The sequence below is a fragment of the Pyricularia oryzae genome, chromosome 5 (assembly GCF_000002495.2).
Source record: "Pyricularia oryzae 70-15 chromosome 5, whole genome shotgun sequence".
Classification (NCBI taxonomy): Eukaryota; Fungi; Ascomycota; class Sordariomycetes; order Magnaporthales; family Pyriculariaceae; genus Pyricularia; species Pyricularia oryzae.
Genome location: NC_017852.1, coordinates 611285 through 624720, shown reverse-complemented (window position 1 = coordinate 624720; position 13436 = coordinate 611285). Strand labels below are relative to the sequence as shown.

Below are 13436 nucleotides of genomic sequence, written 5' to 3'. Positions count from 1 at the left end.
GGTTCCGGCATGCCACATCACACGCACCCATGTAGACATCCCGCATCCGACAACAATTCTTGACGAGAGTTGCTTTCGCCCTGCAACACGCGAGCTGATTTTTCATGTCAATAATGGGCTGTGTAGGTACGGAATAGTCCGCTAATATCAAAGTAAGCTCAAAGCTCCCTCAAAATCCCCTTGCTAGCGGCTAGCGGCTCAGCGAGCCGCACACCAAAACGAGGTGACATCATGATTGAGCCTCCCCGTGTATCGTTACATCTCTGCAACGACGTGCTGTAAACCGCAAGTGGATCGTGGACCTGGTGATGGTTACTCATAATACAGTAATTACCTCCATGAACGACTCTCCAGCAGAAAGGATTTTTGAGGATTTTTGAGCTTGAGGTTAGCAAGGAAAAGCTCGCAATCCTTTCTGTCCGAGAGGAATTGGCATCAAGGCATCCAGCTACCTACGGCTGAAGGTCCAGAGAGGCTGGCTTGTAGGTAATTATGCCACCGAGGGTCCGAGCAAGCCAGCAGAGCTACCAACCCCTTGCACCTACCTTGCACAGGCCATTGGGATTTCGAAGCAGTGCTTTTCTTAGCCCGCGAGGCCCTTTTTGGGGTGAGAAACCATTCAGCGCCCGGACGCGAGCCAAAGGCGCCACGGGGACACAACAAGTGGACATTCGATTGCCGCGCCGCCGGGAAGCGCCGAGGTAAACCATCCCTCCTGCAGCTCAAGCTTCTGCTTCTTTCCTCCCCCGCACAGAAATAGGCAAACGTCCGTGGAGGGCGCAAGTGGATTTTTTTTTTTTGCGCAGTTTGATCTGGCCCATCTCTTGACGTAACCCCAGGTTCTGCTGTCAGCTCTTGTCGATGAAGTGTTGACAATTGTTAGTTTCCCCTCTCATTCTCATTATCAAGGGGTAGACAGTGTGTGAGTGAATGCGGGTTGTATCAGATCAATGGAGGCAAGGCGAGCGCAGCCCCTCTCTTGTTCTAGGGAAGATCGGCTTTTAGGTGTGCAGCGTTTCACCCGCAGTCATCACGAACGCCATCTCGAACAAAACAAACCCCCTTTTTTTTTTTTTTTCTTATGTTTGTTTGACCTGAGAATCCTCAACCTTAGCGGGCGGTAGTGTACCGGCACCGTATTGTTGGCTAACCCTTCGGTCGAATTGACTGCTAGTGACACCGAGCCTGTCTCTCTCCTAATATCTAACCCCCCTTTTTTCAGCTTGCACCAGTTGGAATTTCATTACTCGCTTGTCACTTAGCATAAAATCCCCAAAAGCTATGGGCAGTAGCTCTTGTCTAGCTTCTGCATTCATTGCACTAATAATATTAGCATTTATGATTTGACGTGGAATGTGCACTTTCGGGAGGAGTCTAAACAGGAAGGTTATTCCGTAGCTAATGTACAGTATACCTTATGCATCCTGACTTTTTGCAAGTCAGTCGCAAAGATCAATTCGGGGTCTCAGGGTTTTGAGAGCTTCCAAAATGCATCTGATTTGCGCGAGCCTGATTATCAACCAGCGGCGTGGTACGGAATTCCTTGTCAAATTCCTCATATCTAGTCCCTCGCTTCTGGAAAGCATAATAACCCGATCAATGACTGCTTCTACTATGGGATTCGTCTGAAATTCTCCAGGCGCATGCTTTTTTTGTCGTCCGGCATGGATCGCAATATCAAATGTCAAACACGAGCGAGAAAAGGCATACTCTACCCCCGCGCAAGCTGAGACAAGGGTGGGAACGGACGGAGCGGGGGCGATGCTGATGTGCAGGGCAAGGCAAGAAAAAAAAAAAAAAGAAAAAAAAAGCGCATAGCAATTGTGCAATGTGCTGTGCAGGACGACAAGAGTTGTGGGTGGCGGCTGTCTTGTTCGAACTTCGCCTCAGTACCGCAGCACTTGCTGTAGCACAAGACGATACATATTGGTCTGTGCATGCGCTTTTTTGTCCAGCCTCCATGCATGCATGCATGCATGCTCGCTCGGGCCGGGGGTGGTGTGCACGCACACGGCGTGTGACAAACAGAAAACAGAAGAAAATATAAAAGCAGATACTGTTTAGTAGGGCTTCAAGGGCTGTCCCCGCACGGACGCAAGGGTTGGAATGAAAACGGAAATGGCGGTGTGAGTGGCAGTGTTTGTTACTGTCTTGGTCTGCTTTCTGCTTGATGCATCGAGGTGGCGAGACAGTGTGCACATTCAGTAAGCGTCCCTTGGCGGCGTATACCTTACTTGCCTTACTACCTATTACCTACATATTTCGTACCATGTACCGTAAGGGTGTATATCACTGTGTATGGTATGATTAGGTTCACTTAAAATTGAAGGAATCCGGGGGCGATGGTTGTTGATGGTTGCAGAATAACCACCGGTTTCCTTGCCCATCATCAATCACATCTTGCTTGTCTGGAACATCAATACTATGTACATATGCATCGGTTTTCAAGTCAAATATGGGCCCGGCCGAATGCTATTGTCAGTGTTTCCTTGTCCAGTGCCCTTGTTTGCCCATGAGTGTACCCAGTAGATCTGAAGCCTTATTATCAGTGATTGCGTTCGGACATGGATTATTAGATCGAGACCGTTTCATCTATAGAGTATCAAGACTGCTTACTGGGTTGGATGACAATAGGCTGTTATTCCAACCAACAGCTAACGGTCCCAAGCGACGAGTGACAAGAGAGATGGTAAGACCATATGAGTATAAAAAAAAATTAAAAAAATAAAAAAAGTTAATAAATTAAAATCAAAACAACACAAGGAAGAAATGGTGAGGCGCTTGCTTGTGCGGCAATTATGCGGAGAACCCTGAAAATCGCCAAACCACGGCCAGCAGATCGGCTTGACAGTGGCTCGTCAGGAACAAGAAGCGGCCTCTTTGGCCGGCCTACGCATTCGGCTTTTTTCCTTTACCAATGTTTGGTTTGACTGCAGCACAGCGACTAATTAGCCAACATCCCCAAAGGGAGAAAAAGGGGACCAAGACTAAACTGACTAAAATAACCTGCAGAACGGTTGCTGCAGGTCGGGTAGGTGGCTGGCTGGAGCTGGTCAACTGACGGATGCTACGGAATGCTAGGTTACACTTTTTTTTTTAATACTGCGCAGGAGGTACCATCAAACAGCGGCTATTCAATTGATTTCATTAATTATTGTTCAAGGTCAGGGATGATAATATCTTGAGGCATACGTAGGGTGATCTTTATTTCGAAGCCTTTGCCAAGCCTCATAAAACGCAACAGCATGAAATCCAACATCTCTCGCACCGAAGGCCAAGCCAAGACCACCCGACTCAGGGGCGAGAATGACGGCAGATTTGCCCCCTTTCCCCCGCCTCGATTTGAACTCACACTCGGCTCGCCATGGATATTGTTGGTTCTTGTGTCGCCTTGCTTCCAAGGGACTAGGCTGTCGCAGCACCCGTATACCAGCACTATCCTGGTTTTGTTTACCTACCAGTAGTACAACGGATCCTCCGATGCAGCTTTCTTGTCTTTACCGGGATGAGGGTGCTGTCGTACGCCAACGACCCCGACGCTAGGGTCCTCTCTCCCTCCAAAACTGGTCACCCAATCCCATCCAAAAGATGCTGACAGCAAAGATGTACGGTTTTCGATTGTTCGTGATCGTACGCGCCAAGTAATTCAACTGTTAGACGAGCCACCGCGTCTATCCCCGATTCCCCAGGTATATCGCCCCACAAACTCGGAGCATCGCAAGAATTGATTAACCTAGCAAAAACCCAAGTCTCGCGGTTCGTAGACATCCCCAAAACTCCCGGATTACTTCTGTACCGATAAGCTACATTGCGAAGAGAGAGAAAATAACGGCAAAGCTGCGCGCACATCGTCTTGGAAGTGGTGGTTGTCTACCTGCAGCGGCATGAGCGGTTCCTTCCTTGATTCCAAGTACCTTGTAGGCTTTCATGCAGCAAACCCTACTCGATATTCCGGCTATGTGTGTGAGTGGCGCGACCTCTTTGGGCATTGAACTGGGGCACTGTCAATCGTGAAATGGTCCTTGGTACGTTCAGTGGTCTGTCTGTTTGTCTGTCAGGCCCCTTCGGGATTGGGTCACAGACAGGAACCCGAATGTGGAGTTTTGACGGTGGTAGTCATGCCCTCATGAGCACAAGCGCCTTTGTGTTTATCGTCGATTCGTCGAATATGTTTTTGTTGTCCATGTCCAAGGCCCCGTAGGTACCTTACCTTGATATCTTTTCCTGCTCATATTGGCTGCCACATCACATCGTGCAGGGATGTGTAGGCGTGTGGCCCCGCCTTTTTTGGTTCTGCTAATGCAATGCAGCCTGGGAGCGGCAACACAACCCCTTTGCAAAGCGAGTGACAAAACCAAATCATCAGACGCTCTAGAAATTAATAACGTGGTGATAGAAAATCGACAATAACAACAACAACCCACTCCCGAACGAGAACAGACACTGTGTGAGCCAGGGGGGGGGACAATAGCGTCAACAGGCGCCAATCAGTGGCAAACAAAGGTCCATCATCCACCCACGTCCGCTGCGCGCAACCTGCAGGTCTCCTATTTGGTGCTAGCTCTTTCTGAGCTAGCTGTGGAGCCCGACGGGCACCATCTGCAGCAGTTATTTTGGCCTCAAGGCGAAAAGGAGGGGGGGGAAATGGGTGTCGTGATGATGCTCACTGTGGCACAGTGTCCTTCTTCTGCCTGAGCAGACAGACCAATTCAAGGTCCCTATGTCTGGGGAGTTAATGTACGATGAGACCACAAAAGACCAGCCGAGTTCTAGACAAGCCTCCAGTTCCATGGTGTGGGAAAGTTCAATTGGTTGAAGGAGCAGGGAGATGAAATGACGAAGAAAATAAAACAGTTCTTCAGACAAATTATTACACCACTATTTTTCTCCGAATTGAACGGTCCCATAATACAAGTCCAAGCGCCTTTGCCGTGTATGTTTCCGAGAATGAATGTCTTTTTTGGCGATAGCCGCCCGCCTACCTGTGCAAGAAGCGCCATCATTACCAGGCAGGGGACAAGGACGGGCAAAATGTGTCGCTTTGATTCAGGTTTATTCCACGCCAATCAATCATTGGATCGTGCACATCGCCTTCTTTCAGACAAGGCGACGGAGAGACGGGCGGGAACAAATATAGGACAAAACGGTTCAGTTGGAGATCTGTGCTTTCTATCCATCCCTTCGCTCCCTCCCCCATGCCATCAAACCGCCCTGGTCGATGTCCGGTAATTTTGGACAAATGACAAGCCCAGAAAACTGAATAAGGGCTTTAAGGGTGGCTTATTAGACTGATATTGTGAGATCGTGTTCCTTTAAAGCACACAGTATGGGTCTTTGATTTTCATCATCAGTCGGTTTGTGACGATTTGGCGTTGATGTGTTGGATGCCCGCTTGGGTCCTCAAACAGTTCAGTTGTACGTACGGCGTGGGTACTTTTGGACGACGACAACAAATAACCCGGAATGTGCCCACTGGCAATCTCCAAAAGCATACCAAGACTTCATGGACTTGGTCCGATCCAAAACAAAACAATGCGCAAATAATGTATAGAGCGAGATTACCATAGTAGGGCTCCCAGAGTCTGATTAGGATTGATTGGTGTTGACGTCTCCTGTGCCTTTTCATACCTACGAAGTAATATTGTATCACTTACTGTTCTGGGTTTGTTTGCCTTCTCAGCACCTGCGCCCGCCGGCCTGTCGGTCTTGATCATCCATCCCCACCACGATTGAACCTCAGCCACGATCCGGTCAGCATTGAAGTTCCAGCTGTGTTTTCCATCCCTGGAGTATTATGGGTGAGATTGCATCAAGCATGGGGCACGTCAACCTTAGATCCATCTGTACTACTAATGAGATCAGCAATTTGGAAGACTGCGGGATGATCAAGGCAACTATTATAAAAAAAGGAGATGTGGTAAATAAACAATGTCTGTCGTTTTGCGACAGTAAACACAAAGCTGAACCCAGGCAAGGCCAGGCACCAAGCCCACCTACGAAGCATCGCCATGCCCGGACCAGGCCTCTGCCTGGAATTAATGTACCGGTAACGACAATTACCGTCCACACAGTGTGATGTTTCTCTTGACTGAACTGACTTGGTTAGCTGCGTGCAAATTTGGCCGTCCTGCAAGCCGATCCGCAGAAGGCCGTGACCAAAATTACACTCAATGCCGCTTATCCACATCCGGGTTTGGGCTCATGCCCCACTGTTTTTCGTCCATAGAAAGCCAATGTGGCAAAACGAGCCAGATAGCGCGGGACTGGCTGAACTGGGTTGAAGGCGGTCGGAGAGTGGATCCAGGCCCGCCTAGTTTTTTGGGTTGCCGTCAGCTGTGATTGGCAGAGCCATCTTGCATCCCCTGCCGGGAGGCGTGGTCACGATGCAGTGTGCGACAGGGATCCGGCGGACGAGCGATTGCGTCGGTACCCCAGTCGCTTTTCTTTCCTTGGGTATGCCACCCACCCGCCCCCCAAAACATCGCTAGACGAAAAGAATGGAGCCTGCTCATTCGGTCCAACAAAATCCCATCCCATTGTCGCTGCTTTGGTACAGAAGGGTGGTCCCCCTCCCTCTCGCCTCCCCTTTTTACTTCTTTTTCCGACCTTTTCCCTCCTCCCGACACCTTCACCGACTCCCGTCTCGCATCACATTTACCTACCACCTTCAACCCTAACTCGCCCTCGCCTTACCCATACTCCTGTACTTTTTTTCCACCATACGTGATACATCACAACAATCTACCAACTCAAAACTTCAATCAATTCGACGAAAATACAGCCACGAATTATTTTTATCTTGACTTTCGCCGATAACCAAACGCTGTCACACTGCTGTTTGTTTTCTTTTTTGTGCGTTGCTAGCAGCCGACTTAATACCGCACTACGGACAAGCCACCTCGGGTCTCTTTGCAATAAAACCAACGGCCACCCCACAATCCGTCCTCAACCAACTTGATTCACCGACTCTCTCCAAATCGCCACCGCCATTTCACCAACGAGGACATAGAATTTTCCCCCAAAGCCGAACAACCCGTCGTCAATAACAAACTACATTCCGGCATATTTCTCCAAATTGTCAACGAACAAACATCGCATTGCAGCACAACAAAAGCGACCCAATCATGTCTGCCTACTACCAGTTTCATGCACACAGCCAACAACCTACACCGTCGGCGCCCGGTCCCGTCTCCCACAGCCATCATGGCCCGCGGACTCGGAGGGCGCCGAGGTTATCGGTGTCGCAAAACTCCCAAAAACAGTTCAGGGGCGTGCGAAGCATGAAGGAGCTTTCCGAGACGGTCGCGGTCAACAACTTCCGCAACAAGTTCGAGTCATGCCGGTCTTTTGATCTTGAGGATGACATGGAGTTCTGTCCTGGTTTGTTGACGGAGAGCGATGTGAGTTATCTCCCTCTTGGCAATGTTGATACGAATGAATTTCGCGACCAAGCCTTTTTTTTTGGCGCGTCGTGTGCAACATGAAGCTGACTCACCACCCAAACAGCTCGTCTCCATCCACAGCTCATCCTCAGAGCGATCTTCCTTGGCAAGCAACTCTCCCGCCCACTCACCAACGCAACAGCCGCAACAAGTCGCGTCGGGTTTCTCACTCAACTCTTCATCTCCGCCATTCATCCCGCCGACATACCAGAACCAACACTCTGGCAACCTTAAGCTTCACCAGCCCGCCGCCACTCGCGCCCGCAATGCCATTCCGATCATTAACCCCCTGACCGGAATCACCATGGCTAGCCCACCGCCCTCAGTCTCACCCGGATCCAGGATGCACCAGACTCTTGGTCGCCGATGGTAGTGCGCTGCAGTTTTTCTCGCTCCTGTAATGGGCTCGAGGCTGCTTGCTCACTGCCAACGCGGTTGTTGCAACTAGTCTTTCTGCAAGACCGTTTGGCGTGCCGCTTGTTCAAAAACGCTGGTTCATCTTGGCGGGTACCGACTTGACAATTCCAAGGCATCGATTTTCACTTCTCCACTTTACCTCGGCTGGCAGGGCATCATCGCTTTGAGGGTCGAATGACTCTTTTGACACCCGTGTTCCGACATCCTCCGGAGCACAACCCTGTACAAACCTTTGCTCGACATACCACCTCCTCTTCTGATTTTCCCAGCGAAAATTCGATTTACCTCTGCGACACGAAGATAATCGATACCTTTTTTTGGCTTCTCGACATATTATACACCCGGTACTGGAGTACCCCGCTCCGGAAGATGACGGCTTTTTGATTTACGAAACGGCGTTGAAACGGATCATTGCATATCTCATCGATAATACTATTTGCATCGGCGTCAGCACGGCAGGAGTTCACTGGTTTGACTTTTGGTCTTTTTTTTTTCTTTTTTTACGGTCGATTCCCATTTTGTTGCCCATACAGGAGCGTGGCGAGCTGTTTTGAGCATGATACATTGGATTGTGTTTTTCATGGGTCACGAGTTCAACAAGAGAAAAGATTCTTTTGCGAATAGATGGTGTTCTTGGCCTACGCGACGGCGCGGGACACTGGTGTTGGGTTCGTCTTTATTTTATTTTGTTTCCTTTTAACAAACCTCTTCTACAAGCCGGCTTCATGTATCACTTTTGGTCAGATACATGGGACGGGTTGGCTTCTGTGTTAATGTTTTGTCTCCTGGTTTTCTCTCTTTTTCTTCTCGATCACTACTACTACTACTATACGGGACAAATAACTGGACAAAGGGTGGGCCAAGAACATTTCCTTTCGGTGTGTCGATGCGCGGATATCCCCGACACAAAAAAACCCCGGGATCAATTGTGTCGGGTTGGGGCGGACTAGGAGTTGGTGCTTTGTTTTTCTCTTGTTGATTCTCATGTCTCGGTTTTCTTTATTGATTCCCTGCAAATAAGATCATGTATCCTGGGTAGCCGGCGGCGGTTTAACTGTGGTTTTATCTCGGGTAACGCGTTTAGGGTTCATAAACGACGAGTCTTATTGGCGCTATTCTATTCTGTTCAATCCTTGAATGATCGTGATCTGCTGTGTGACATGTACACGCACCACCAACGTGTTTGTGTAATGAAGGTGCTGCGGGACGTCCGTAAAGTGGCTGAAGCCGCATAGCCGTGGCGGACATGCTCGATTTGGGGCGCATATTGTGGGCGCATGTGTTGTAAACAATAGCAAAAGTTTGTAAGCCACGGGTTTGGCTGTTATTCTCATCTCCCGGTTGGGAGGAGGATTGTGGAAAGTAATATCAAGCTAACGGAATGTATTGTATGTATTCGAAGTCGGGTGTATAAATACATTTTTTTGAGTAATTGCGTTGGTGTAATGACGGTATTATTTCCATGTCATGTGGTCGTGTTGCTCGTTGGTAGGCAATGTAGCTTTGTCACTTGCATTTTATATTGCCGGTAGAACAAACGCCAATAGAAGTTCCCACGTATTACATTTTAGGAATATTAATATCTTGTGTTCATCGTATCAGTGAATTAATCGTCATGCTGGATCTTGCCGCAGTCGATGTTGTAATAATCAGTGGTCTAGTAATATTATCTGGTGAAGTACACTGACCAAGTTGTGGTATGGGGAGCAAAGGAACAAGCAATTCGGGGCGAAGTAATGTAATCTTTTTCTGTTTCCTTTTATTGTTTGCCCTTCCTAGAGGACGAAACTAGGTCCAGTCTCGAAACATTATATTGTATGAGGTTAATGAAATATCTTCAACATCAAATAACTAAATTGTATGCGAGTAAGTATATTTGTATATTTAGTGAATAGGCTGTGTACATATCATGCTGGAGTCCAGCTGAAACTGGAAGATTGGTAGAGATACAGGTCATCTCCACAGACTTGGCTGCCTCGACATGACGGACGACGAGGGGAGGGGAGTCATGCTGACCTTTTTTTTTTCTTCTTTTTTTTTTTTATCACGATGGGCATTGTCTCTGAGATAGCTCACTCTTGGTTACTGCTGGGTAGTCGGGCACAATATCGGGTGAGAGGGATCCTCGTGATGTTTATTGCAGTCCTCCAATCTGGGTTAAGACTCTTCTGTTACAATCGCCCCGTTTTTCCATGTCCCTCCCGTTGGCCATATCGTGGTCGGACCTAGAGTTCCAGCTTACGAGAGGGCAGGCTGCAGGGTACGAGTGTAAGTCTTGATCCATCAAGTTATGGATGGACTCAAGGAACACGTCTCGAGGCAACTATGGGGTGACATATCTTGAGTCATGGTATATTAGTATTTTGTCCTCTAATAGGGATGCAGAGAGGGTGTGTGAGCATTTGTGAGCTCAGTAGCAGCGATCTTGGAGAATCAGCATCCATGTTTTTTCTTCTTTTTCTTGTGAGATGTTGGAGAATGTTCCCGTAATTGTCGCGTAACTTGTCTATGAAGCCGGGGGAAATAAGATAGAAAGCATTTCCGTCCATACATTTTCAGATATATTCTTCTCTATCACGATTAACTTGGTTGGTATGTTGCTTGACCGATCGTACTACGACTCCAGACGATGAGATCATCTTGCTCGCTGCTGTCCCTATACGAATGGGATTCCGCGTGGAAATTTAATCATATGTATGGCTCATGTGCCTGAATGACATATTAACTACAAAATACGACAGGAGGGTGTTATCCCACAGCAGCCATGTTTAGTCCCCTGCTACTGGGAGTGACCGGGAAGTGGTGACTGTTGATTAGAATGGAGGGCATCCCGGACACAACGGATACGGTCATGGGAAACACTGCATGGTCGGCGAGTTAACATGCAAATATATGCACACTCTATCTGTTTGCGCTGATCTATCCTACCTCTTAAGCTACGGCGGACGGCTGAGATAAAGCGGGCGCGTCACAGAAACCTCGTAAGCCATAGGCAGGACACGCTCTATTCAAAACTATATGGTCTGTATCACACGCTATCTCATACTACAGGATGATCTCATATCCATTCTGAGACCCCCGATCATCTTTTGGTGCTCGTGATTCCACGTCCTGTCAGATCGCCACGCACCAGAGGATTACTACAGAATCTAGAGCCTGATGAACACCTGCACACATACTGCATAGCCAAGCATCCTCTGGTAAGTACAAAGACCATGGTACTGAACCGCGAGCTCCGTCACACTCCGAGGTCAGCCGCCCTGTTTGCCGGGCGTGTCACGCTGGACTCCCATATAGGATCGTGTCACTCGTCCCACAATACGTATCCTCGTAGAAACCTCGTCCCAGAGCAACACTAGATTGGCAATCAAAAAACTTGCATCGAGGTAAAGTCGCTGGGTGGTGGCAAGATGGCCCTATATCGCCAACATTCAGCCCAGAGCCTGGTGAGCCCCGGGTGTCGTTCGAGTCCCGAGCACTGCCGTGTGTGCGATTCCCCTGCAGCCAGCGGTGCAGCCGGGCCATGCGAGCACCACCAATCATGCAACGACCAAAGCTTTCAGCACGTTATTTTTTGCCCGTCGGCCTAAGCAAGCTGATGGATCTCCGAGACAATATTCGTCATCAACCGGTTGATCGAGGCCGTAAAAATCCCCCAAAAAGGACTGACACGCATGTGATTCACCAGACCTGGACCGAAGGCCTGTCTCTTAAGAAGGGCCCAACTGGCCAAGCCCATGTTTGCCAGAGCTGAGATGCGCAAGGCACGACAAAACATTTCCGAAAAGAGTTGCTCTTCATCGAGAGATCCCTATACCAGCGGACAAAAAGAAGGACTGCACGAGTTCAATCATGAACAAAACCGTACCCCATGGGCATAGTAGAGGTTTGATAGCTCCACCAAGACCTGAAAATTAATGCCCCCCTAAAGGCCCCGAGCCTTGACGAACCGGTTGATTTGGTCACGCGTAATCTGTTCGTTGTACGACTCTTGGCACTCGTAAAACGCGATCAGCTCCTGCGTGCAATCGATCATGGCCTCGATGTCGACACCGCTCTCCGAGAGCCATGCGGCAAAACGTTGGAGTTTGCTCTTCTCCTTCTGCGGCGAGTCCTTGGCCTGGGTTTCTGGCTGTCTGTTCTGCTGCTGCATTTGTTGCTGGCGGAACATCTCCTGTTGCTGCGGCGTGAGCTGGTAAGCCTGGTTTGGTGGATTCTGCTGGATGGGCGAAGACATTGCGGGGGAGCCGCTCCCGCCAGGTGTCATGGCTTTGGCCGCTACGGCCTGTTGGAACATGGACAGCCCAGATGCCAGGGTGATGCCCAGCGGGCCGGCTTGTGCGCCGCCCTGCTGCCCGGCGGCGGCATTATTGCTGCTTGAGGCCTTGGACAACCTAAGCACAAGAGCCAGCATGATGGCAGCCAGCGCGATGGTGTGGGGGGCATACAGCAGTGGCAAGTCGGTCATGAAGTGATCGTTGAGGAAAGACACAGCCAGGACGTGGTCGTCATTAGCGAGCTGAAAGTCCTGCTGCAGGGCGGTGAGAGTGCGGTAGGGCTGGTGGACGATGAGCTGGGCGCTCATCTCCGAGATCAGCCAGAACTCACACTCGCCAATCTTTGCGATCTCGAGCGAGGGCGTCTCCATTGGCCAGACCTTCTTCGCCTCGAGCGAGACGTTGCGTATGTGGAGCGGCATCTCCTCCATCTTGCAGGCGAGGTAGACGGCCGTGACGAGAACAAGGGTTGGGTTCGTGCTTCGAATCTCGACACGCGTGTAGAAGCGCTTCATGTAGACCTGGGCTGTGGCAATGGCTTGTTGACGGATCGAGAGGTTTTTGGCGAGGCGGAGCATTTCTGAATAGGGTCATGATGGCCGTTAGGATTATGATTCTGGACCAACTTTGAGAGACAAGACGGAATTGGCCACTCACGGTAGTTGAAGTAGTTATATAAATGTCTCCATTCAGGCAATGGATACATGGTCACCAAGGAAGGGTCCTCATTTTCCAGTTGCTGTCGTCTGGCTGCCAGCTCCTCTTTGGTGAAGAGCCAGTTCCGACGCTGGGTTGACTCCCAAAAATTGGCCGCCATGCTGACCTAGGCTCCGGGCAATGTCTAGGTGAAGAATATTATAGCCGTACAGTTGCACAGTCGGTCGTGTTGATCCCGTAGGTATCTACAAGCTTATAAAACAGTAGCTCCCCATCACCGAGCCGGAACTCTCAAAGCTACCGAGAGCTTGGCTTGTGATGGATGCTGAGTACGTAGGGTATGCAAAAATTCCATTTACTTGACATAATAGGTACCTGAATGGTAATTGAGACGTAGGAGATTGCCTGTGCTGCAAATCCAAGCAGTCCAACGTCAAGAATCGCTTTCTTTTCCTTATGGCGGTGGCAGACAAGAGGACGTTGATTCCATGCATGTAGCATTACTTCGTACATCATCGCCTGCCTTATCCAATCGTGGCTTCCATCAGATAACGGGTACCAAGCGAGTGGCTGGAGGGGCTGGAGCTTGGCTGACACATACCCCAAAACTGACAAGCGCTGATTGGCAGGTCGAAGCTTTCTG

At 49.5% G+C, this 13436-nt stretch overlaps 2 protein-coding genes across 2 annotated transcripts; one reads left to right on the top strand and one right to left on the bottom strand.

Moving 5' to 3' along the window:
- Positions 1-6502: 6502 nt before the first annotated feature.
- MGG_01070 (uncharacterized protein) lies at positions 6503-8974 on the top strand. Its single transcript, XM_003717821.1, has 2 exons — positions 6503-7400; positions 7507-8974. The coding sequence occupies exons 1-2, from the start codon at positions 7125-7127 to the stop codon at positions 7813-7815; spliced, it is 585 nt and encodes a 194-aa protein (XP_003717869.1). The 5' UTR covers positions 6503-7124; the 3' UTR covers positions 7816-8974.
- Positions 8975-10840: 1866 nt separating this feature from the next.
- Positions 10841-13302, bottom strand: MGG_01071 (RNA polymerase II holoenzyme cyclin-like subunit). Its single transcript, XM_003717820.1, has 2 exons — positions 12794-13302; positions 10841-12716 (listed from the first exon to the last, which is right to left on the bottom strand). Exons 1-2 carry the CDS (start codon positions 12951-12953, stop codon positions 11785-11787), a joined length of 1092 nt encoding a protein of 363 aa, XP_003717868.1. The 5' UTR covers positions 12954-13302; the 3' UTR covers positions 10841-11784.
- Positions 13303-13436: the final 134 nt, after the last annotated feature.